This window comes from Narcine bancroftii, chromosome 10 (assembly GCF_036971445.1).
Source record: "Narcine bancroftii isolate sNarBan1 chromosome 10, sNarBan1.hap1, whole genome shotgun sequence".
Classification (NCBI taxonomy): Eukaryota; Metazoa; Chordata; class Chondrichthyes; order Torpediniformes; family Narcinidae; genus Narcine; species Narcine bancroftii.
The window spans coordinates 82,784,691-82,811,239 of record NC_091478.1 but is presented as its reverse complement, the minus strand read 5'-3'; the positions used below and the strand labels follow the sequence as shown (position 1 = coordinate 82,811,239).

The following is a 26,549-nucleotide window of genomic DNA, read 5'->3' as shown; positions in this document are numbered from 1 at the left end:
GAATCCCGCAGGTAGAGAAGGCAGTGTTCTTGGCCAGCCGCCACAGCCATCAACAGCGGCCGGCCCGCTCATTTCCCTGGAGCGCACATCAAGCACTATTACAGGGAAGAAACAACATGACACAAGTATTACAACAAAAAAAAAATGAAAGTTTCTTAGAGTACAAGTTCTAAATATGAAGAATGAAACATGGGAAAAGCTATGCTCCAGAACTATGAGAAATACAATAAACACGAGGTTACGCATGATACAATATAACTGGTTACACAGGCTATACACCACGCCCCAAAAGTTAAATAAATGGGACCCAACAGTATCAGACAGATGTTTCGCTGTAAGAAGGAAACAGGAACAACAGTACATGCAATTTGGGCATGTGAGAAAGTGGAAAAGTTTTGGGAAGATTTCAAAGGGTTTTGAAGTAATCCAAGGGTTTATCTTTGTTTTTATGTAGCCTCTAAATGTTATTTCAGCTTTCTTATGAAAATGTATTCAAACAAATCACACACATGGGCAGAGAAGGGTTTTGCAGAGATGTAAAGAAACCATACGATGAGTATTCCGCTGAATACACTTTTTTGCCAAAGAACTCATGGGAAAAAATATTTCTGATAGCAACAAAAATTTACTATTACAAAACAAAAGCACTTCTTACAAGGGTTAGCTCAAAAGTTGACTTAAATGGCAAATGAGCAAGCTAGCAGAAGGAGACAAGCATTCACTACCCGTCACAAAAATATTGAAGCAAAATGAGGGTACTTGCAGACATGAGAAATGTGGAGCAAATCATTTCAGCCTGGACACTCATTTCCTGGAATTGAAGGCGAAATAACAAAAGAGGAAAACTGCATGGAAAGCAATTCACAGTCAAAGCTGGTTCCATTTCAATCAAGCATAATCAAGTCAAAGCAAGGAACACTCTGAAAACATTTTTAATTTTGCACATTTATCTAGATCATTCTCCAAATGCCTCCAACCTTAGTATCCCATTGATTGACAACTATAGAGTAAAGGCAAGAAGCAAAGTCCTTTCCTTCCCCCCCCAAAAATTAATCCATTCAGTTTCTATGCCCCCAATACACCTTGGCACCACCTTATTAAGAATTTCAGTCTATGAACCACCCCCCCCCTTTAAATATGCTGTGACCCCCATATGGTTCCTGTTGAGAATGGCTGACATAGATGATCACACAGAAGATTACCAAGGTTAGGAAAACTCACAGATTAAGTAAATTCTTCATTTGTTTACCACCATTAACTACAGGAAAATAGTTCCAGGATTCCTTTGTTCATTCTGACACTTTCTTCATTTTGGTCCCAAAGAAAGAAGATGGATGGGTGCAAATGGGGCAGAAGCATCTGGTAAACATTCACCTTCATGCCAATGGAATGCAAGAAAGAACAGGCAAAAGTACATGAATTTATCAGAAAATATTTGCTATCATTACACGTGTCTCACAAGGGAGCCACCCACTATTGATTCTGCTGTTTCTGAAAGAAAGCCTCCACCTGCAGGTTGGTTCTCCCAAAGTGACAATGGTAACTGTGCTAATTTTTATCTGACTGATACTCCAAAGAAGAAAAAAATTTGATAAGCTTCATGTTTAAGACCCTCACAATCCAAAGCACTGTGCACCGTTTTCCAGGAGTCGCACTTCTCCCATGCAAATAAGACAGGATCTCAAAAGTGAGGGGTCTTTGAGCCTCCAACCCTACTCCCATTATTACACAAAAAGAAAAAGAAACCACTGGTAATAATTAGCTACATTAGTGCAATGCTATTACGGTGCAAGCAACCGGGACTGGAGTGGGCAGCCGGGGAATGGCAGTCAATTGGGTGCCACTTGGGCAGCCGGGGAATGGCAGTCAATTGGGTGCCACTTGGGCAGCCGGGGAATGGCAGTCAATTGGGTGCCACTTGGGCAGCCGGGGAATGGCAGTCAATTGGGTGCCACTTGGGCAGCCGGGGAATGGCAGTCAATTGGGTGCCACTTGGGCAGCCGGGGAATGGCAGTCAATTGGGTGCCACTTGGGCAGCCGGGGAATGGCAGTCAATTGGGTGCCACTTGGGCAGCCGGGGAATGGCAGTCAATTGGGTGCCACTTGGGCAGCCGGGGAATGGCAGTCAATTGGGTGCCACTTGGGCAGCCGGGGAATGGCAGTCAATTGGGTGCCACTTGGGCAGCCGGGGAATGGCAGTCAATTGGGTGCCACTTGGGCAGCCGGGGAATGGCAGTCAATTGGGTGCCACTTGGGCAGCCGGGGAATGGCAGTCAATTGGGTGCCACTTGGGCAGCCGGGGAATGGCAGTCAATTGGGTGCCACTTGGGCAGCCGGGGAATGGCAGTCAATTGGGTGCCACTTGGGCAGCCGGGGAATGGCAGTCAATTGGGTGCCACTTGGGCAGCCGGGGAATGGCAGTCAATTGGGTGCCACTTGGGCAGCCGGGGAATGGCAGTCAATTGGGTGCCACTTGGGCAGCCGGGGAATGGCAGTCAATTGGGTGCCACTTGGGCAGCCGGGGAATGGCAGTCAATTGGGTGCCACTTGGGCAGCCGGGGAATGGCAGTCAATTGGGTGCCACTTGGGCAGCCGGGGAATGGCAGTCAATTGGGTGCCACTTGGGCAGCCGGGGAATGGCAGTCAATTGGGTGCCACTTGGGCAGCCGGGGAATGGCAGTCAATTGGGTGCCACTTGGGCAGCCGGGGAATGGCAGTCAATTGGGTGCCACTTGGGCAGCCGGGGAATGGCAGTCAATTGGGTGCCACTTGGGCAGCCGGGGAATGGCAGTCAATTGGGTGCCACTTGGGCAGCCGGGGAATGGCAGTCAATTGGGTGCCACTTGGGCAGCCGGGGAATGGCAGTCAATTGGGTGCCACTTGGGCAGCCGGGGAATGGCAGTCAATTGGGTGCCACTTGGGCAGCCGGGGAATGGCAGTCAATTGGGTGCCACTTGGGCAGCCGGGGAATGGCAGTCAATTGGGTGCCACTTGGGCAGCCGGGGAATGGCAGTCAATTGGGTGCCACTTGGGCAGCCGGGGAATGGCAGTCAATTGGGTGCCACTTGGGCAGCCGGGGAATGGCAGTCAATTGGGTGCCACTTGGGCAACCGGGGAATGGCAGTCAATTGGGTGCCACTTGGGCAGCCGGGGAATGGCAGTCAATTGGGTGCCACTTGGGCAGCCGGGGAATGGCAGTCAATTGGGTGCCACTTGGGCAGCCGGGGAATGGCAGTCAATTGGGTGCCACTTGGGCAGCCGGGGAATGGCAGTCAATTGGGTGCCACTTGGGCAGCCGGGGAATGGCAGTCAATTGGGTGCCACTTGGGCAGCCGGGGAATGGCAGTCAATTGGGTGCCACTTGGGCAGCCGGGGAATGGCAGTCAATTGGGTGCCACTTGGGCAGCCGGGGAATGGCAGTCAATTGGGTGCCACTTGGGCAGCCGGGGAATGGCAGTCAATTGGGTGCCACTTGGGCAGCCGGGGAATGGCAGTCAATTGGGTGCCACTTGGGCAGCCGGGGAATGGCAGTCAATTGGGTGCCACTTGGGCAGCCGGGGAATGGCAGTCAATTGGGTGCCACTTGGGCAGCCGGGGAATGGCAGTCAATTGGGTGCCACTTGGGCAGCCGGGGAATGGCAGTCAATTGGGTGCCACTTGGGCAGCCGGGGAATGGCAGTCAATTGGGTGCCACTTGGGCAGCCGGGGAATGGCAGTCAATTGGGTGCCACTTGGGCAGCCGGGGAATGGCAGTCAATTGGGTGCCACTTGGGCAGCCGGGGAATGGCAGTCAATTGGGTGCCACTTGGGCAGCCGGGGAATGGCAGTCAATTGGGTGCCACTTGGGCAGCCGGGGAATGGCAGTCAATTGGGTGCCACTTGGGCAGCCGGGGAATGGCAGTCAATTGGGTGCCACTTGGGCAGCCGGGGAATGGCAGTCAATTGGGTGCCACTTGGGCAGCCGGGGAATGGCAGTCAATTGGGTGCCACTTGGGCAGCCGGGGAATGGCAGTCAATTGGGTGCCACTTGGGCAGCCGGGGAATGGCAGTCAATTGGGTGCCACTTGGGCAGCCGGGGAATGGCAGTCAATTGGGTGCCACTTGGGCAGCCGGGGAATGGCAGTCAATTGGGTGCCACTTGGGCAGCCGGGGAATGGCAGTCAATTGGGTGCCACTTGGGCAGCCGGGGAATGGCAGTCAATTGGGTGCCACTTGGGCAGCCGGGGAATGGCAGTCAATTGGGTGCCACTTGGGCAGCCGGGGAATGGCAGTCAATTGGGTGCCACTTGGGCAGCCGGGGAATGGCAGTCAATTGGGTGCCATTTGGGCAGCCGGGGAATGGCAGTCAATTGGGTGCCATTGGGCAGCAAGAGCCATTAAGTGCTAGTTTCCGTGCCGAATGCCTGCATGCATGTGTAGGTGGCAGCTGTAAAGAGAGAAACAGAGTTACCAGGCTAGACCTAGCTGAACCCAACCTGCACTTCTCTTGGCTTTACGTTTCCCACTGTTTTATTGACTTTGGAAACCTACTGAAAAGTGGGAAAACAGCAGGTATGGATGGAATCCCCCCAGAGGTCTGGAAGGCTGGCAGCAAAGCTCTTCATACCAAACTGCATGAGTTTTTCATGCTCTGCTGGGACCAAGGAAAGCTGCCTCAGGACCTTCGTGATGCCATCATCATCACCCTGTACAAAAATAAAGGAGAGAAATCAGACTGCTCAAACTACAGGGGAATCATGCTGCTCTCCATTGCAGGCAAAATCTTCACTAGGATTCTCCTTAATAGACTAATAACTAGTGTCCCCGAAAATGTCCTCCCAGAATCACAGAGTGGCTTTCGTGCAAACAGAGGAACTACTGACATGGACTTTGCCCTCAGACAACTCCAAGAAAAGTGTAGAGGACAAAACAAAGGACTCTACATCACCTTTGTTGACATCACCAAAGCCTTCGACACCATGAGCAGGAAAGGGCTTTGGCAAATAGTAGAGCACCTCGGATGCCACCCCAAGTTCCTCAACATTGTTATCCAACTGCACGAAAACCAACAAGGTCAGGTCAGATACAGCAATGAGTTCTCTGAACCCTTCTCCATTAACAATGGCGTGAAGCAAGGCTATGTTCTCGCACCAACCCTCTTTTCAATCTTCTTCAGCATGATGCTGAACCAAGCCATGAAAGACCCCAACAATGAAGACGCTGTTTACATCCGGTACCGCACGGATGGCAGTCTCTTCAATCTGAGGTGCCTGCAAGCTCACACCAAGACACAAGAGCAACTTGTCCGTGAACTACTCTTTGCAGATGATGCCGCTTTATTTGCCCATTCAGAACCAGCTCTCCAGTGCATGACATCCTGTTTTGTGGAAACTGCCAAAATGTTTGGCCTGGAAGTCAGCCTGAAGAAAACTGAGGTCCTCCATCAGCCAGCTCCCCACCATGACTACCAACACCCCCCCACCTTCCATCGGGCACACAGAACTCAAAACGGTCAACCAGTTTACCTACCTCGGATGCACCATTTCATATGATGCAAGGATCTACAACGAGATAGACAACAGACTCGCCAAGGCGAATAGCGCCTTTGGAAGATTACACAAAAGAGTCTGGAAAAACAACCACCTAAAGAAACACAAAGATCAGCAGGTACAGAGCCGTTGTCATACCCACGCTCCTGTTCGGCTCTGAATCATGGGTTCTCTACTAGTATCATCTACGGCTCCTAGAACGCTTCCATCAGCGCTGTCTCCGCTCCATCCTCAACATTCATTGAAGTGACTTCATCAACATCGAAGTACTCGAGCTGGCAGAGCCCACAAGCATCAAATCCATGCTGCTGAAGACCCAACTGCACTGGGTGGGTCATGTCTCCAAAATGGAGGACCATCGCCTTCCCAAGATAGTGTTCTATGGCGAGCTCTCCACTGGCCACTGAGACAGAAGTGCACCAAAGAAGAGGTACAAGGACTGCTTTAATAAATCTGTGCCTGCCACATTGACCACCATCAGTGGGCTGATATTGCCTCCAACCGTGCATCTTGGCGCCTCACAGTTTGGCAGGCAGCAACCTCATTTGAAGAAAGCCACAGAGCCCACCTCACTGACAAGGCAAAGGAGGAAAAATCCAACACCAACCAACCAATTTTCCCTTGCAACCGCTGCAACCGTGCCTGCCTGTCCCGCATCGGACTTGTCAGTCACCAATGAGCCTGCAGCAGACGTGGACATACCCCTCCACATCTTCGTCCGCGAAGCCAAGCCAAAGAACAAGAAGAAGAATTGACTTTGGTGCTGCAGTGGTTCTGTGAAACTGCTGCAGATGGCACTCCTGACTCACTCTGAGGGCTGTCCTGTTCAAAGCATTTACACTGTTTCAAAATATCTCTCATGATCAATTTTAAAAGTTCCAAATTTGAACAAAAATGAAGAGATAATACAGATACTTAAATTGAAATATTAACATTTGTTACAATATTGACCAGCACCAATAGAAATTTGCAAAGACTGTTATTTTTATTATTAATTACTACCAACCGTATCTAAACTTAGCCCCCCAATTATGTACAAATAGACTTGTGTAGGTATGTGTCATATCCAAAACTCATGACACATTAGATACAATTCTGAAAAGTCATTTCAAAGTTGATCTTAGATATCGTGTTGATATGAATTCTCTTAAACTGATGCAAAGAAATGATTATGAATGAGGTGGGAGAGACTGAGTGACCAGACTGCCAAAAACTCACAAACCCTTGTCAAGCTACTTCCAGAGCTAATGTCCTTTCAGACAAGTGGTGGTCACAATTCCCCTTTTCCTTTCATAGGGGAACCAAAGCACGCAACTTCCACAAAGATTCCAAAAATGCAAGCAGGTCAATCAAAGTGACCTTTCCTTTGGTCATGGTGTGGTTCAATATTTCCATGACAGGGAGAATCAAACAAATTGGCCATTCCACACAGAGCCACTCCAGCACCGTGTTCCTTCAGGTGCCCCCTGCTCACACAGTGCTGTTCCTTTAAAAATGGCTGCTGATCACAGTGTGCTGTTCCTTTCAATGTTTCACTCATATTCCTCTCCACACCTGTGCCTGGATAAATGCAACAAATGTTCCTTTTCTTCCTCCAGAGGAAAAACTTTGGGCAGTCTGAACTTGATTGTTATCAACTCAGTTCTCTCCACAGTTATGAATAGTCACAGCTTATACTAGCTCTCAATTTGTTAACCTTTAAAGTGGCAGTCACACTAAAATGAAATGCCTCATAATGTATTATTAACTAAGGCAATAAAACACTTAACTATCCAGTCTCATTAACAAGAATTGATGCCTCATTCAAATAAGTGTGGTTGGGCTGGAAGTATAGAGAATGAATGGTGTAGTGCTGACCTTCCACTCCTGAGTGTTCAGGAAAAAAAAAAAATCACAAAGCTCCCTCAGCTGACCAGAGACACCAGGAAGTCAGATATACAAGCACCTGACCTCACTGCTGCAGTGTAAAAGCCCAGCCTTAAGCTCTCATGATTCTCTGTGGAACTGTGAACTCAATGCAAGGCGAGCTGACACAATTCAGGCCTTAGCGGCAGCACAAGAAATGTCTGTTTTATTTCAGATTCCCAGCATCTGCAGTAATTTGATATTTAAATTACATGAGGAGGAATATTTCCATTTTATAATGGGCTCAAATTGGTAAATTCAAATACATGCAAAATTTTAAGAACAAATTGCATGCACAATCCTGTAGCGGTCCATGACTACAATACTCATCAACTGTTGGACCTCTGTCTGCTTTGAGCTGAGAAAGCAAATAACTCAAATATAGTGATACAACTCAGAACCAAGCCCTTCAACTTGGCTCATCTGTGCAAGCAAGGTGCCAACCTGAGCTCATCCCATTTGGCCTATACTCTACTCACCAAACCCCCCCCCCCCTTCCCCCAATCACAAATCTTTCCTGTCTCTGTACCTGTCTAAATGCCTTTTAAGCATTGTAATTGCACCCACCTTTATCACTTCCTTGAGCAGCTCATTCCATAAAGTTACCATCAAGGATTTCAGCATTTATTTAATATTTTTGTCCAATGTGTGAGTTTTCATCAAATCAATCAACAACTGAATGAAAATGATGAGATGACAACAAAAGATTGATTTTTTCCATTAGAAAGTGTATCAGTAGCCTTATAAAGTTAAACCAAAATATCTATTAATCTTTCTCCTGCCATGATTTCATGTACATTCCAAATGCTTTCTGGTTTTATTATTTTCTGGGCACTTTTCCATCCTCAATCTATTTTTTTCCAAGTTAAGAACAGTTTAAAACACAAGAAAATATCATTATTGACAGTGTAGAAAATAAACTAGTTAGTTATAAATTTCCTACTCACTGCTGTCTGTAGTGTGTGGAACTCCAGTCAATAGTACCATCTCTCTAGACTGCTGAGTTGAAGTGAATTAATACCACCCTGTGTCATTAGTTCCCTGGATTACTTGATCTCTATTGCCCAATCAGTTTCCTGCTGATCTGACCTTTTCAAATCCAATTGCCTGTCTCACCTGATTCCATTTGCCAGGTGCAGCTTTCAGATGAAATCCCTGTTGAAATCTGCTACAACAGAAACTTCTGAAGAATTTCAGATAGCTTTCTACCCTAAAAAAATGCTTGGTTGGTTGTTAATCTATTCATGGAAAAGGCTATCATTCCAGTTCTGGTTTTCAGGAAGTACTATATATATTTGATTCCATTAGAAACATGAATAATAGCAGAGGCTTTGTAAATCAGGATTCCAACTTCACCAGCATAGAATTCACACTTACATTGATGAATCAATTTGCAACAAATTTTAGGACTTTTGATTACTATTTGAATTAACAAGCCAAGAGGCATTTGGAATAAATCCAACAGAAGATGACCATCAATATCAGTGTAGCAGTAGATCTGCTCCAGTATCACACCTATTTACTTCCTTCTGGACCTTTATCACCATTTCTGTTTTAATTTAAATCTCATATGAGAGAGGAGTATTTTGCTCTAGATCCTCAAAGAAAACAGATGATGTATTTGAACTGACAAAAATTCTCACAGTTCCAAAGGTCTATCCAGTATATTCATGGCTATTTATTGGGTCTGCATGGGTTTTCTTCAGGGGGTCTGGATTCCTCCTACCATTCAAAACTTACTGGGGGTGTAGGTTAATGGGATGTAAATTGGGTAGCATGGACTCATGGCCTGAATGGCCTATTATCGTGTTGTATGTCTAAAATTATTTTTAAATTGAGCCTTCCAGACTATGAGCAAGTCTGTATCCTTGTATTTAACCAGTGAAGTGACTTCCACACAAACATGATGTTGATAAAAAGTTATCAACCAGATATATTAAAACACTCTCCACAAATGCTGCCTGAGAATTTCAGACGTTTCTTATTTCATATTTTCAGAAAATATTTTTTATTTCAGTATTATTATTTAATTCATACCCACATACCTTTCCCAATGGACATCTTGAAGTACTGTTAAATTTGGCCTGCGGTTACTTGAAAACAAACACAAATCTTTAATCACTTTGTAAAGTGTGAGAACTCCCTTACAGCAAGAAGCACTTCCACAACCAGCTAGTCTCACCCAAGAGAGTCTGCCTCCTGCTTACAAGTCATATATTTATACAGTGAGAACCTCTAGTTTTCCAGAACATTCAAACAGCTACCAAGCCATACCATGACCACACTTTGGCATATCTGGTCATCTAGCTGTACTTCTACTCCTGGCATACAGAGATGGTGGACCACAGCACTAGTGAAGACGATAAAAGTATGGTCAGATTCAGTATTCAGATTTATTGTCAGAGTTCATATATGACATCACATACAACCCCGAGAATCCTTTTCCTGTGGGCACAGCAGAATTACCACTTAGTTGTAGTGCAAAAAATAAATTGTACACAGCGTAAACATTAAGCAAATAAAAGAACTGTAAACAGATAATAAATGTAAACAACCTGACTGTGCAATACAGAGAGAACAAAAGAAAATCAATCAATAAAGTGCACAAGTAAATCAAGGGAGGGGAGAAGTGTCTTCAGAACTGCTTTGAATTGGTGGAATAGAACATATTCAAGGACTCATCCTTAGATTTGAATAAATATGCAACGTGTCACCAACTTCATCAAGACCTGTGTGGACGAGTGTGTGCCCACGCGTATGTACTAGGTGTTCCCCAACCAGATGAAACAGAGGATTCACAATCTGCTAAGGGTGCAATCAAGGGCATTTAAGGCCGGTGGTCCAGACCTCTACAGGTGTTAGAGGGGATTCAATATGTCACCGAAGACTTTCGAAAATTTCCACAGGTGTACTGTGGAGAGCACTCTGGCTGGTTGTATCACTGTCTCGTACAGAGGTGCCAACACTCAGAACAAGAAAAAAAACTCCAGAGGGTCGTTAACTTGGGCCGCGCCATCACAGGCACCAGACTTCACTCCATCGAGGACATCAAGAAGAGGCCATGTCTTAAGAAAGCAGCCTCTATGCTCAAGGGCCCCCAACACCCAGGACATGCCTCTTCACCCTTGCTACCATCAGGGAAAAAAGTACGGGAGCCTGAAGATGAGCACTGAATGGCAAAAGGACAGCTTCTTCCCCACTGCCATCAGATTCCTTAATGATCAATGAACCAAAAACACTGCCTTACTTTGATTTTTCGTGCACTATTTTTATTTATTTTGTAATGTGATTTATATAAATGCTTGCACTATAAATGTTGCTGTAAAACAACGGATTTTGTGACAATAAATTTTGACTGATTCTGATCAGTACAGTTTCTTGGGATTCATTAATCAGGGTCATGTGGCTTCTTCAATGGTTAATAGTCTTTTATCAGATCTAGGCTTGTAGAACTGAAAACAAGAGGAAGGATTACAGCTAGCTTCTCTCCCAGTCAACATTTTAAAACTGACATTTTCAGTATAATAGGTCTTCAAGCAGAAACATTTTTTGTCCAAAGTCATCTACAAATCCTTGGCACGGTCTCAGAATCACTGCAAAGCTTAGGAAAGTCCACTCAAGATCATCAAATATTCTCAAAGGATAATGCATCTTCCTTTTCTTTCTTTCTTTTCCAATCTTTTTATTATTATTATAATTTATAAACACATACAGTTCAAAGAGATATGAAAAATACATAGTAAATAACGAATTAATACAGAGATATTAAACAATAATATTGCAGAATAAAAATATATCATAAAAAAAAATTTAGATCAGTTTAGAGTATGAACTATCTCTATAAAAAAAATGATATAATTAATAAAAATATATAAAAAAAGAGAGAAAAAAAAACAAACCCCAAAAAGGAATAAAAAACAAATCTGAATTAAAAACTTTAAAAAAAAAATACCTACCGATATAGCTAAATCACGCCGATCACTCCGATCTCATCTAACAGCCCAATTATGATATATAATCATAAAAAGAAAACAGAGCCAGATCAACTCACCACAAATGAAAATATTGAATAAATGGTCGCCAGGTTAACTCAAACTTAGAAGGGGATTCATAGACAGAGTTTCTAATTTTCTCTAAATTTAAACATAGTATAGTTTGGGTAAACCATTGGAAAACAGTGGGAGGATTAACCTCTTTCCAATTCAATAGTATAGATCTTCTAGCCATTAGTGTAAGAAAAGCAATCATACGATCCGCAGGAAGAGATAAATAAGTCAAATCTATCATAGGTAATCCAAAAATTGCAGTAATGGGATGTGGTTGTAAATCAATATTCAAAACGGTAGATATAATGGAAAAAATTTCCTTCCAATAATTCTGTAAAGAGGGACAGGACCAAAACATATGTGTAAGGGAAGCTATTTCCAATTGACATTTATCACATATAGGATCGATATGAAAATTTCTTCCTTTTAAAGACTTATAGTGGATGTTGAGGTCAAATATCTGCCACTCCAGATTGTATCAAGTGATCCATCTTGGAATGCTATTGCCCAAAGATTCAAGGTTCCAATGCCCAATTTCTATCAGCATTGACTCAATATGCAGGAAAAAGGACAGTACTACCGAGCCAATAAATGAAGAAGCATCCCATTCATTGTGCAAAAAAAGCCATAACTGGAAGAACTCAGAGAGCCAAGTAGCATCTGCGGAGGGAAAGAGAATGTTGGGTATTGTGACCATGCAGGAGAAGACAATCGATGAATGTTATAATTGGCCTCATTTAAGTTCTCACGATGAGTACAGGGAAAGGTATTAAATGGCCATCAGTTCCATTAACACCCAGTTAAAGATGTATCCCTATGATTTTATACACAGTTCAAGATGTATTTGATTTTTAATTAATATTCTGCTTATTTGTACATCCAAGTAGCCATTATTCAGCAATAATAAAATAAATATATTTGGGTGTTTTGGATTTTGTGCTCAAAACCCATCCACTGGTATTTGAATATTCAACGGTGTCTTGTCAGTTGAAATCTGCACCCACTAGAAATAAGTAATACCACAAATTTACCAAAATGTTCAAGTTAAATTGCTAATTGTAACCACTGAACCCATATTTAACCATTTATTGTCATCTTTGTGCTTGAAATGCACAAACACTCGACATTCTCCAGAATGTCTCCAGAAGAGAGAGAATGTCTGCTTGTTGTATTGAATAAAGACTTTTTACATCAACACCTCCCCTCTCCAGTGTTGGTTCATTCACACTCACAACAGAGAAGAACTACCTCAGTCTACAAAACGATAAACACTTTGATCATTTGTGGAACAAGGCGGTGCATGTGTATTTATCCTCAACATTCATTGGAGCGACTTCATCTCCAACATCGAAGTACTCGAGATGGCAGAGGCCGACAGCATTGAATCCATGCTGCTGAAGATCAAACTGCGCTGGGTAGGTCACGTCTCCAGAATGGAGGACCATCGTCTTCCCAAAATCATGTTATATGGCGAACTCTCCACTGGCCACCGAGTCAGAGGTGCACCAAAGAAGAGGTACAAGGACTGCCTAAAGAAAGCTCTTGGTGCCTGCCACATTGACCACTGCCAGTGGGCTGATATCGCCTCAAACTGTGCATCTTGGCGCCTCACAGTTTGGCAGGCAGCAACCTCCTTTGAAGAAGACCGCAGAGCCCACCTCACTGTCAAAAGACAAAGGAGGAAAAACCCAACACCCAACCCCAACCCACCAATTTTCCCTTGCAATTGCTACAACCGTGTCTGCCTGTCCTGCATCGGACTTGTCAGCCACAAACGAGCCTGCAGCTGACGTGGACATTACCCCTCCATAAATCTTTGTCCGCGAAGCCAAGCCAAAGAAAGAAGAAAGAAATATTCAATCTGTTAATATTTAGAAACAATCTAAGGATATGATGTCAAGATACATTAGATACTTTAGCCAACTACTGGTGAGAAAAATATATTGAGATGCCAGAAGTAAAAGGAGTGCATTGATTCAAAATTGTCCTGTTGGCGTTCAGTGGTAAAGTAACAGCAGCCATGGATATATGGGGAAAAAAAGCAAATAAGTTTTTCAAAATCTCTGTAATTTAGGGTCTCTCTTTCCTAACAAGGGTGGCATGGTTAGTGTAGGGTTTAGCACAATGCGGTGACAGCACCAGCGACCGAGGTTCAAAATCTAAAATCAGTTACTTTCAGCTGTCAATTTAAAGCGATCTCTGGCATCCAATAATAGTGATAAGAACGAACTGGTGAAGCAACAAATTACATTTAAGAATACTCACAGACTGCAAAAAGAATGTGCTCAATCTTTGCTCATATTTAAAACACTAAACAAAGATTAAAGTACATCCTCAAGATCAGTGAAAAGCTGAAAAACATAAAGCTCAAAAAAAGGTTGAAAGTGATTGTATAATTCATTGTATTTTAAATATTCCCTTATATTTTATTTTTAGAGATACAGCTTGATAACAGGCCCTTCCAGTCCACGATCCCACACCACCCATGTGACCTTCTAATCCTGTTGGTCTTTGGAACATGGGAGGAAACCAGAGCACCTCGAGGAAACCCAAGGGGAGAGCGTACAAACTCTTTACAGGTTCAAACCCGGGTTGCTGATACAGTCGTTGCGTAGCACTAACCTCTACATTCATATCAGCAAAAAAAATTCTCATAAACAGAAGGAGTCTATTTCCACCACCTACTACATGATCCCACCACCAGTCACATCTTCCCCTCTTCTCCCCTCTCCCCTTTCCACAGGGACTGCTCCCTCCCTAGACATACAGCACTTCACTCGTGAACCTGCAGGGGCCATCTCCGGAAGGAGACCAGGAGAGTGCTTCATTCAGCACCTTAGCTCTGCCTACCACAATAGCAGGATCTCCCATTTCAATTCCCCACTCCATTCCCACGTCAACATGACTGTCCATGATCTCATGTACTGTCTGACTGAAACAACCCGCAAATTGGAGGAACACTATCTCATGTTCTGTCTGGGCATCCTCCAACTGGATGAGCTTAACATTGACTACTCCGGTTTCTGTTAGCCACCACCCTCACCCACATCTCTCCCCTTCCCCTATCCTTATTTGGCTTTTCCCTTGTCCTCTGTCTCCTCCAGTTCTGTATTCACAGACCCACCCCCTCCCCAATCAATTCTCACCGTTCCTCTCCTGACCTCCTATCCACGTCCAGCCTGTTGGCCTGTGCTCCTTTCCCTGCCCTTCTCCCCCAGCCTTTTTATTCAGGCACCTACCAGCTTTTTGCTCATGCCTCAAGGAAGGGCTCAGGCCTGTAACATTGGCAATATATATTTACCTCCTATGGATGCTGCGAGACCTGCTGAGTTCCTTCAACATTTTTGTGATTTTACAACATTCATAGCGTCTGCAGGCTTTGTTTTTTTTTTAATTTTCAGATCAGAGTTTTCTAAGTAATAATTATTGCTACATGCAGCATTTAAATCTCACCTCAAAAACAAAATTTGTGTTTTCAGTGTATGCTACAATGAGACTGGTTCACAAACACCCGATAAAGCCATCAATTTAATTGATTTCTTCTTAATCCTGTGGAGAATGCAGCAAGATATTGCAAAGTGGTAAATGATTGAGCCATTTGGGAGAAAATTAGATTTGATTTTCTTTTAGACATACAGCATTACAGACCCTTCTGGCCCATGGGCCCTTGTTCCCCCAAATACACAAAATAACCAACAATCCCCATAAGTTTTTTGAAGGTCGGAGGAAACCGGAGGACACAGAGGAAAACCACGCAGACACAAGGAGATCGTACAAACTCCTTACAGACATCGTCGGATTTGGATCTGGTACGCTGGCACTGTAACCGTGTTCCTGCTACACCAACCTTGCCACCCTACTACTGTCAAATGTGCCGCCCATCTTAGCTAACCATGTCAACCTTAACTACCCAGGCCCGAAATTCTTTTTTTTTAAACTTTATTTAAAGATTTTATCACAGGAATACAAAGAAAATTACATTTAAAGAAAAGATATAAAATAAAATAATATAATTACAATACAAAATTAATAACCTAACTTAATTCAACCACCCCCCACTTATACAAGAACTAAAAAAAAATATTAAAAAAACTCACCCTTCCCCTCCCCCAAATAAAGAGTGAAGAATTAGTAAAATTTATAATATTATATATTAAAAAAGCACTCACAAATAAAAGAAAAATATGACAAATAAAAATAATTAAAAAAAATTATCAGATCTAAAATATCACATCTAGAAACATACTTAAATCAAACTTAATTGCATATACTTAACAAATGGAGTCCACTTCAGGCCCGAAATTCTAATATTAGTTTTGTCTTCCTTACAACAGAGAACACCATGAAGTCTATGATAGGACATAGAGCTGATGCATCTGACCACTTCTCCTTTTTGTCCCCATTTTCAGAATTAGAATCGGAATTTATTGTCAAGAACAAGTCACGAAATTTGGTGTTTTGTGGTGGCATCGTAGTGTAAACGTTCATATTATAATCATCTTACAACATTATTAATAAAAAGTAATAGTGTACGAAAAGTAAGGAGGTACCTTTGATTATTCAGGAATCTGATGGTAGGAGGGAAGAAGCTGTCCTTGAGCCATTGAGTGCTCGTCTTTATGCTCCTGTACCTTTTCCCTGATGGTAGCAGAGTGAAGAGGGCATGGCCTGGGTGGTGGGGGTCTTTGAGGATAGAGGTTGCTTTTTTTAAGACACCACCTCTTGTAAATGTCCTCGATGGAGTGGAATCTGGTGCCTGTGATGTTGCAGACTGAGTTACATGGTACACCTGTAGAAGTTTATGAGAGTTTTCAGTGACATACCGAACCACCTCAGACATCTCACAAAATATAGCCATGGGCAAGCCTTTTTTGTGATTGCATCAACATGGATGCTCCAGGACAAATCCTCAGAGATGTTGAATTTGAAGTTCTTAACCCTCTCCACTACTGATGAGAACTGGGGTGTGTTCTCCTGACTTCCTCCTTAAGTCCACATTCATCTCCTTGGTTTATTACACCATTCAACGAGCTCAATTCACATCAGTTGCCCTCCCCAGATTCAACCACCAATCTGCACAACAGGCAATTATCAGTGGCCAATAAACTTACTGCCATGTGATGTGATTTGGGAAATTAAATCCTCATAGGAAAGACATGTAACTCCACATGGATGGTGACAGAGGTTAGGAGTAAATGAAGTTGTTGGATCTGTGAGGTAGCAGATCTACAAGCTGCAACCTTGTACTGCCCTTTTGAACAAGGTAAGCTATAGAAGGTGTGATAAAGATTTACAGGAACATTGTCTGGACAGGAGGGCTTGAATTATTTAAATTTAAAATTTAGACATACAGCATGGTAACAGGCCCTTCTGGCTCATGAGCCCATGCTGCTCAATTACCCCGAATTAACCCACGGCCTGGTATATTTTTGAACAGTGGGAGGAAACCAGTGTACCAGTGTGCCTGGAGGAAACCCACACAGACATGGGGAGAATGTACAAACTCCTTACAGACAGTACCAAGTTCGAACCCCAGTTGCTAGCGCTTTAACAGCATTGTGCTAACTGTTATAAGGAGAGGTTGGATAAGTGAGGATTGCTTTCATTGAGTGAAGGATGCTGAACATCTTCTTTTCAATCTGCATTAGCACTGGACCACCACAGGACTGTGTAATTAGCCCCTCCCCCTACTTGCTTTACATCTACAACTGTGTGGCTCTGTTTGACAACAACGCCATTTACAAATTTGCCAACAATACCATAGTTATGGGCTATATAAAAGGGAGTAATGAGTCAGTATACAGCAGAAGATTTGGCAAAATGGTGTACTAACAACATCCTCTAACTTAATGTTAGCAAAAACAAGAGGCTGATTGAAGACTTGAGGAAGGGAAAGCCAGAGATGTACAATCCAGTGATCATTGGGGGATCAGAGGTGGAGAGGGTGAACAAATTTAAATTCCTGGTTGTCACTATCTCAGAGGGCCTTTCCAACATACAGTGGAACCCCAATTTAATGCGACCCAATTTAAATGCAGAAGGAGAAGAACATGTGCAGAAGAGGTTCATTGTTAAGGGGTTAGCCAAATTCTTTGCAGATCTCCACAGCCTGCTGAAGAAGGCTGAAGAAATGGACCAAAACACTGAATGCTTTTCACTGATAGAGAGGAATGTTCATGCAGTGTTTGCTGCATTTAAAGAAATTTATGAAGAAAATAAAAAACAAACAACACCGGACATATTCCTGAAGAAGCCAACACCTCCCCAGGAAGATCCTCAGCCAAAACCTTCAGGCATTAAAGAGTGACAGCTCATCAATGGAGGTTATTCGACCTGGAACTCTTCCAGTGGAACACTATGAGGAAGTTGAGAATGGCGGACGCCCAATTTCATAGAATGTATCATTGACGTTAAGTGGTGCATTGCTTTATTTGCATGGTCAGCTTGTTGCTATTTCTTTCTCGGTTTACATTTCCCTCTTTTATATATGTAACTTTTTCTTGAGTGCAATTTACAGTCCCAGTAAATCGAAATTCAACCTGCCTGCAGAAAAAAGAATGCCAAGGTTGTATGTGACGTCACGTATATATTCTGACAATAAATTTGAACGTGAACTTGCAGGTAGTTACATCAAAACCTGGGGGGTGGGGATGGGGTTAAAGTGAGAAGGGAAAAATTTAAAGCGGATCGAAGGAGCAAGATTATCACACTGAGAGAACAGGAGCGGGCTGCCAGAGCAAGTACAGTAAATTCAATGTTTTTAAAAAAAACATTTGCACAGGTATGTGGATAGAAAAGGTTTGGAAGAAAATGGGCAAAGTTCCGGCAAGTGAGATTAGCAAAGATGGACTGGTTGGGCTGAAGAACCTGTTTTTGTGTTGTATCTGAGGTAAATCAGAAAGCACGAGTGAAACAAAACTTTAATGGCTTTGGTATAATATGGATGTTGGCCAAATGGCCTCCTTCCTGTACTGCATTTTGATGGTGATGATTTTCAGAGTTGTTACAAACTAGCAAGCCCTTAACTAGCTCTAACATAGGAAATGCAATGGAAAAGTCACCGCACAATGGTAAATTGAAAAAAAAAGTCTTTTAATTAAACTACTCCTTCCACAACATCCCTCAATAACTCTAAACTCAACACTATTGTGCACAAGTGTAAAATGTGTGCGGTTCCAAAGTCCAGAGCATTACATGGGCTTGCATCTGGAAACATCAATTGTAAAGTGCCGCTTCAAATCTCTTCTCGAACGCCAGAATATTTTCTTTAAATTATATTCCAAAAGTTTTAATAGAGCAATTATGGAGCATCAGCTTTCTTACAACCTCACACTTTTTTCGATGAGTCAGCTTTTAGAGAGAATTCTCCTCGCTGGTGTGTTCACGTTTTCTTTTACCCTGCCTTCCACAAAGGAGAGGTTTTATTCACCTTCACCCTGCCTTCCATAAAGGTCGAGTTTTATTCAGCTCCATATGATCTCCTCAAAACAAAATGTCATTCAGCCTTCTTATTCCTGCCTCTCTTCTCATATGACCTGACATCACACAGCTTCAGTCTGTTTTGCAAAACCTCTCCTGTTTCAACATTTGATTTTGCAAAGTCTGGCACCTTTCCCTCCAATGGGTCTGGTGTTTGAACCACTGCCAGCACAAGATTGAATGCATTCAATGCTGTTTCCATAAAGAACAAATTGTCCTGATATCCATTGTGATCCATTTTAATTCCATTATTGGCTTGACTGCTTTACTCAGAGTTTCCAAATTAACAAGATAAGATAAAGGAAGTGAAGTAGGCCATTTGGCCCATTGAATCTGCTCTTGTTCTTGTTCACTCTTCGTGCCATAGTTTTTGTCAAATGTGCTGTGGTGTATGTACCCCAGTAACCAAGCCCACTGCATAACCTAAGATATATATTTCTATGTTAACTCCAAATATTATCAGCCCATCCATTACAGGGTAATGAAGCTAAAAGCTATTAGTAACACCATCACTAGTACAACAAAATAAAAAATCTGCTGGAAGAACTTGGGGTTCAGACAGCATCTGTAGAAGGAAAGAGACAGTTGATATTTTGGGTCAAGACCCTGCATTAGGACCCGACAGTGTAAATGAAGATTTGTGAGACACAAAGCCACGCTGACTGACCCCAAACAGTGCTTGGCTTTCCAAATGCACATGGGTCCTACCTGCTTCAGCAGAGACTGATGCCCACCAATCTTTTATTCCCTGGCTTGTCCATGCAGAGAAAGGAACAACATTAGCCACCATCCTGTCTTCCAGCACATCATCCATTGGATAATGATAATTCAAATATAACTGCTAGGGATTCCATAATTTCTTACCTAATGATACCCTTGGTCAGGCCCCAAATATTATCCCTTGAAAACTTTATCATCAAAAAATCTGTTGACCTCAGATTTAAGAATATAATTTGACCCATCAGCCACAGTTTTCCTTTTCCGAAGAGTAAACACAACATTAATGTTAATGAGCTTCTCACAATACATTGAAATATAATTGCACTGGGACCCATGCACATGAATGAGCAAGGGAGCAATTCATGTCTTTAATAATAAATTTAACATAACCACATAAAACATCAAACCAAAAAGGCAAGGGGATACATTCACATAGAAGTAAAACACAAAAGTCTGCAGGCACAGCGGATGAATTAAAACACAAATCTGGAGAAACTCCCCAGGTCAGGCAGTGTACTTTATTTCTCTTTTTCTTCTTTCTTTGGCTTGGCTTCGCAGACGAAGATTAATGGAGGGGTAAGGTCCACGTCAGCTGCAGGCTCGTTTGTGGCTGACAAGTCCGATGCGGGACAGGCAGACACAGTTGCAGCGGTTGCAAGGGAAAATTGGTGGGTTGGGGTTGGGTGTTGGGTTTTTCCTCCTTTGCCTTTTGTCAGTGAGGTAGGCTCTGCGGTCTTCTTCAAAGGAGGTTGCTGCCCGCCGAACTGTGAGGCGCCAAGATGCACGTTTTGAGGCGATATCAGCCCACTGGCGGTGGTCACTGTGGCAGGCACCAAGAGATTTCTTTAGGCAGTCCTTGTACCTCTTCTTTGGTGCACCTCTGTCTCAGTGGCCAGTGGAGAGCTCACCATATAACACGATCTTGGGAAGGCGATGGTCCTCCATTCTGGAGACGTGACCTACCCAGCGCAGTTGGATAAAGGTACATAACCAGTGCTTCGGGCTTGAGCCCTTCATCAAGCTATTAATTTTAGATTCACGCAGTCACACAGCATAGCCCTTCAACCCATCACCTATGCTAACCCTTTTGCTTGTCTGCATTACTTCTGAAGCAAAAATTAAAACATTTTTTTGTTGAGGATTATTACAAAACTGAAGAGGACAAAACCCTCATGGAATGTTACACTGGCTAACTGTCTTGCAGTGCATTCTGTGGGCAGGAATTCCTACTAACAGTACACAACAGCCCCCTCACCTGGGTAGGCTTGAAAAATACAGTAGTTATGTTGGAGGTATGAGCTATCTCTCCAGCGGTGGAACAGGAGCTTCTCAAATGCAGTTCATTTACTATTTGATAAACAGTTTTAGCTGTTTAGTTACTGCCATTTCAATAGTCCATTATAAGGTGTAAATTATGTTTACATATTTTACAATTGGCTCCATGCAGACATGATCTACATTTTTCACTTGATCCAAATTGGTAGATGGATTTGTTGTAACTCCATAATTCAATCTTACAGAAAAAACACTACTTTGAGACCAATGCATCAAATGATGAATAACCTACATCAAGCTTCTGTGTCCAAAGTAGCTTTTGTGCTCTGTGATTCATTACATCCTATTGGATAACTATGTGCTCTTAGATCACATCCTTTCTGTTTGTGTTTCATGCTGCCTCATTTATCTCAATGTTGTTCCTGTCCTGAAACATATCATGAAAATATCTAACTTCATTTCTCCACATATTGTATGTCTCTTTCTTTTTGGACATTATTTTGCTTTCTTCCATCTCCTCAGATTTCTCCCCAGCATGCTCATTTCCCTATAAAAGGGAGCTAATTACCACAACACTAATTACTTATCCTGGGAGTCTATTATCAACATCAACTGCTGTGTAGAGGAAAAATAAGGCTTCTTGCCTCTGCTCATTTTAAGCTTGCTAATTTTGTAATCATTATCCTTTGGTCCTGTGATCACAGTTTAATGAGGCAGACTCCACCATGGTGGCAATCCATTTTTCATCAAATTATGTTAGATTCCTAATGAATAATACTTGTTGCTATTGTGAAACATTGTGATGGTTAAACTTTTGGCCTCGTACTGAACTGTATCTGCGCAATTTCAACTCATTTATTTTGTATTACATGCTGCAATCTTATCATGTAATTCTAAACATTATTTATCCTGTCAGGGAATTTGCTCAGTATTATTTTGGAAACCATCAAAATTGAACACCAATTTAGTTGGTATGGACACATTGGGCCGAACAGCCACTAAACATGACTTACTATCTCCATGACTTGAGATAGTAATTCCTCAAATTCTTCTAGTAGAGAGCGAGAAACATGGAGAATGTACATACAGGAATTCAAATGATCTAAAAAATAAAATGGTGATTACAGAGCATTTCCCTGCATCTGAAGCATTTGGGACTGGACGTTTTTCAGTTTTTTTTTGGTTATCGGAACAATGGCTCTAAGCAGCTCATCACCATCAATAGAATACTTGTATCAGCGGTTAAACAGCAAAAAAAAAACAACGGCAGGCTTTTCGAGCATGAAACAATGCTTAATACATACCAAAAAAAGCAACATGATCCCTGCTTACCAAATAAGATAAATGCAGCACCAAACTCGAGAAATTCTCCTCAATACTTTTTTTCAAATGCTTCATTTTGTCTTAGCGGTCTCTCTTTGATTTTATAAACTGACATGATTATTTATTAAAATGGCACCAACAGAGCGTCAGAGCCCTACATAGGCAAGTCGGGAGATAATTTTTTTTTAAATTGTGACGTCATGTCGGTGCCACAAAAGATGGATATTTTCGGTATTCAGAACTTCGGATACGGGGAAACATACTGTATAAATGAGGCTGAGAAAGACAAAATATCCAAAATGAGCCATGATAAGTTTTAAATCTTGGAATTGTCCGCACTTCAAATAAAACCCCTTTCTTCCAAGTGCTCTCTGAACTGGTGTAAGATCTCCTGAGTTTATTCAATCTGTTGGAGGTGCATGTTAAAATATATACTTGAAAGATAAATTCAGTGGCTATTCTACAATATATTACTCTATGATCAGCATTATCCAGCTGTGACAGGTTACTGTACTTACATAGGTCCATGTTAAATTAGCAGGTAAGCCAGCTGGAAAAGTAATAATGTGTCTCCATTTATGGTTGTAAATATTATTAATGTAAAATTGATAGTGGATTTTAGTTGAAACCACTGAAAGAAACAATGGTCTTCTAATTGGTGTGGAGGAGCATTTGCATAGTGCTTTTCATAATGCTGGGAGGTGGTAATGTGTATTAAAGCTAATAATATGCTTTTATAATATTACACGGTACATAAAGCCACACACAGCTTTCAAAATCAGAGTTTTGTCAATGGTACCATGTATTTAAAATGCAGAAAGGCCCATGTCAAATGATTAGCAATACATCTCAATTGAGTGCCCTTTGGTTCAAAATGCCCATGGTGACCAAATGTTCCACCCACACTAGTCCCTTCTGATCGTGTTTGGCCCATATCCCTCTAAACTCATCCTATCCATTTATCCATCAAATATTTTTTTCTTAAACTGCAAAAATACTTGCCTCAACCCCGTCCACCGGTGGCCCATTCTATTGACCCACCACTCTCTCTGTAAAAAGGATACTGCTCAGATTCCTGTAATTTCTCTTTCCCCTCCCCCCCCCCACCTTAAAATTATGTCCTCTGATTACCAGTTCTGGGCAAAAGACTCTCTGTGTTCACATGATCTATTTATCTCAAGATTTTGTATACTATGAACTGCATTGTTGCATTGCCGTAACAGAAGTCATTCAGTACTTTAGTTCTTGTTTATTCTTATATAAGGGTCACGTCTCCAGAATGGAGGACCATCGCCTTCCCAAGATCGTGTTATATGGCGAGCTCTCCACTGGCCACCGTGACAGAGGTGCACCAAAGAAAAGGTACAAGGACTGCCTAAAGAAATCTCTTGGTGCCTGCCACATTGACCACCGCCAGTGGGCTGACAGCGCCTCAAACCGTGCATCTTGGCGCCTCACAGTTTGGCGGGCAGCAACCTCCTTTGAAGAAGACCGCAGAGCCTACCTCACTGACAAAAGGCAAAGGAGGAAAAACCCAACACCCAACCCCAACCCACCAATTTTCCCCTGCAACCGCTGCAATCGTGTCTGCCTGTCCCGCATCGGACTTGTCAGCCACAAACGAGCCTGCAGCTGACGTCGACTTTTTACCCCCTCCATAAATCTTCGTCCGCGAAGCCAAGCCAAAGAAAAATTCTTATATAAGGCAAAGCAATTTGGTAATATTGTATTACAAATTTTGCAAAGCAACAAAAAGGGCAACTATCTCCATGCTATCTCTATTATTTTAACCACGCTAACCTGCAAACAGTTCTGCCAAAGTTCAAACAACATTTCAACTTTCCAACCAGAGGAGAGAACATTTTAGATAGGGTTTATACAAATGCTCCTGGAGCATGCAAGGCTCTCCCTCGCTCTCAGCTCGGAAATTCTGACCACTTTTCCATTCTGCTAATCCCTGCATGTTGACCACTGGTGAGATGAGTCAAGTCAATTTGCAGGGAGATCAGAACATGGCCGGGGAAGCCACAGCAGAGCTGCAGGACTGCTTTGGAACCAAAGACTTGAGGAGAATCAGGGAGGTGGCCACATACAATGATCACATCAACATCAATGAGAATACAAGCACAGTGACCAGCTACAAAGGCAATTTAGTAGAGGACATCATGATGAACCAAAAATTTTGGTGGAGGTCCGGGTACTACTCAGAGCTCAGGACGTTGGTTTCAGATCAGGCAATAAGAAGGCACAAGGAACAGAAAGGGTCGAACTCTCCCTAGAAATCAGGAAAGCAAAGCAGGGGTACACACAGAAGATCCACAGATAACTGTGTGACCCTGGTGACACGAGGCGCATGTGGTAAGGTATTAAAACCGTTACAGACCACAAGTCAACCTTGGATGTCAGTGACAATGACGCCTCCCTTCCTGACTTGTTGAACACCTTCTATGCACAGTTCGTTGTGGAGAACAACGCATCCCCTCTAAATGACAGCCAACCTGCATTGGCGCAGCTAAAGTGAGGAGTGTTTTATCAAGGGTGAACCCACATAAAGCCGCAGAACCAGATAACACACTTGGTCGGGTGCTGAGGGATGACGTGGACCAGTTGACTGAGGTCCTAATGGATGTCTTCGATATCTCACTCCAGCAGTCCATTGTACCACAGGATTCACAGCAGCCACCATCATCCCAGTGTCCCCAAGAGAGCAATGGTAGCTGGACTAAATTACTACCATCCAGCGGCACTGACCTCCATGCTCATGAAGTGCTTTGAGTGACTGGTAATGGAATGCTTCATAGCACATCTTCCAGCGACAATGGACCCATTCTATTTTGCCTATCAGCAAAACAGATTCACAGATGATGCAATAGCTCTGACCTTCCACTCCATCCAGACCCACCTAGAGAACAATGTCTCAAATGCCAGGCTGTTGTTCATTGCTTGGCATTCAACAGTGTCTTACCACAGAGGCTGGTGATAAGCTGTCCTCGTGAGGTTCTGCTCCAAGAGAATGATCAAGTTTGCAGATGACAAAATAGTAGTTGGCCTCATTAGCAACGATGGTGAGCCAGCTTACAGAGAGGAGGTTGAACTGGCTGTACAGCAGAGTAAGTGCAACAACCTGGGTCTCAATATGAACAAGACAAAGGAGATGATTGTGGACTTCAGGAGGAAGAAGGACCACTCCCCACTACATTTCAATAGCTCCGTCATAAAGAGAGTGAGGAGAACAATGTTCCTTGGCATCTATTTAAGGACAACCTATCCCACAACACCTCCTCATTAGTCAGGAAAGTGCATCAACGCCTACATTTCTAAAGGTGGTTGAAGAGGGCAAGGCTACTAGGCAACATCCTAACAATGTTTTACAGGAGATTGATAGAGAGTGCTATGGCTGGCTGCATCATAATGTGGTCATAATATGCAAAACATTGGACTAGAGATTAGCAAGGAGGATGATTAAAACTGCTGAGAAGATCATTGGAATCTCCCTTCCCTCGATCAGCAATATCTATAGAGAGCGGTGCTTAAAGAGGGCTTAGAGAATCATTGAGAAATTCTTTGAAGTGACAAGCAGGCTAGATAAATAGGATGCAATGGTTGTTGTGTACTAACAAGATACTTAACATGATATGACAGGAAATATATTAGCATGGGTAGAGCATTGACTGGCAGGAAGCAATAGTCAGAATACAGGGAGTCAGGATACAGAGATCATATTCTGATTGGCTGCCAGTGTGGTGTTCCACAGGGGTCAGCATTGGGGCCATTTCTTTTTATGTTGTATATTAATAATTTTGAAAATGGAATGAATGGCTTTGTGGCCAAGTTTGCAGATGATTCGAAGGTTGGTGGAGGTGCAGGAAGTGTTGAGGAAACAGGGAGGCTGCAGAAGGACTCGATAGAGATTAGGGCAGAGAGTGGCAAATGAAATACTGTCAGTAAGTGTATAGTCAGGCACCTTGGTAGAGAAAAAAATAATCAGTGAAATTATTTAAATGGGATGAAAATTGAAAATAGCCAAATGCAAAGAAATCTGGGTGTCCTTGTGCAGGATAGCCTGAAGATAAACTTGCATGTTGAGTTGGTGATGAAGATCATTAATTTCAAGAGGATTAGAATACAAGAGCAGGGATGTGATATTGAGGCTTTATAAGGCACAAGTGGAGTTTTGGGTTCCTCATTTAAGAAAGGATGTGCTGACATTAGAGATGGGGTTCGCAAGAGTGAATGAAATGTTATCATACGAGGAGCATTTGACAGCTCTTGA

The 26,549-nt window shown here is 42.8% G+C and overlaps 1 protein-coding gene across 1 annotated transcript; it reads left to right on the top strand.

Moving 5' to 3' along the window:
- The first annotated feature begins 1,859 nt into the window (after nt 1-1,859).
- LOC138743844 (collagen, type I, alpha 1b-like) lies at nt 1,860-17,786 on the top strand. Its single transcript, XM_069899444.1, has 3 exons — nt 1,860-4,551; nt 15,889-15,955; nt 17,336-17,786. Exons 1-3 carry the CDS (start codon nt 1,860-1,862, stop codon nt 17,784-17,786), a joined length of 3,210 nt encoding a protein of 1,069 aa, XP_069755545.1.
- The last annotated feature ends 8,763 nt before the right edge of the window (nt 17,787-26,549 follow it).

Bases quoted from the DNA above. Each gene is read 5' to 3' on its own strand.
- LOC138743844 (XM_069899444.1), top strand. From the start codon at position 1,860: ATGGCAGTCAATTGGGTGCCACTTGGGCAGCCGGGGAATGGCAGTCAA. The intron at 4,552-15,888 runs GTATGGATGGAA...CCCCATTTTCAG, and splicing joins GAAAAGTGGGAAAACAGCAG to AATTAGAATCGGAATTTATT. The intron at 15,956-17,335 runs GTAAACGTTCAT...ACTTAATGTTAG, and splicing joins TTTTGTGGTGGCATCGTAGT to CAAAAACAAGAGGCTGATTG.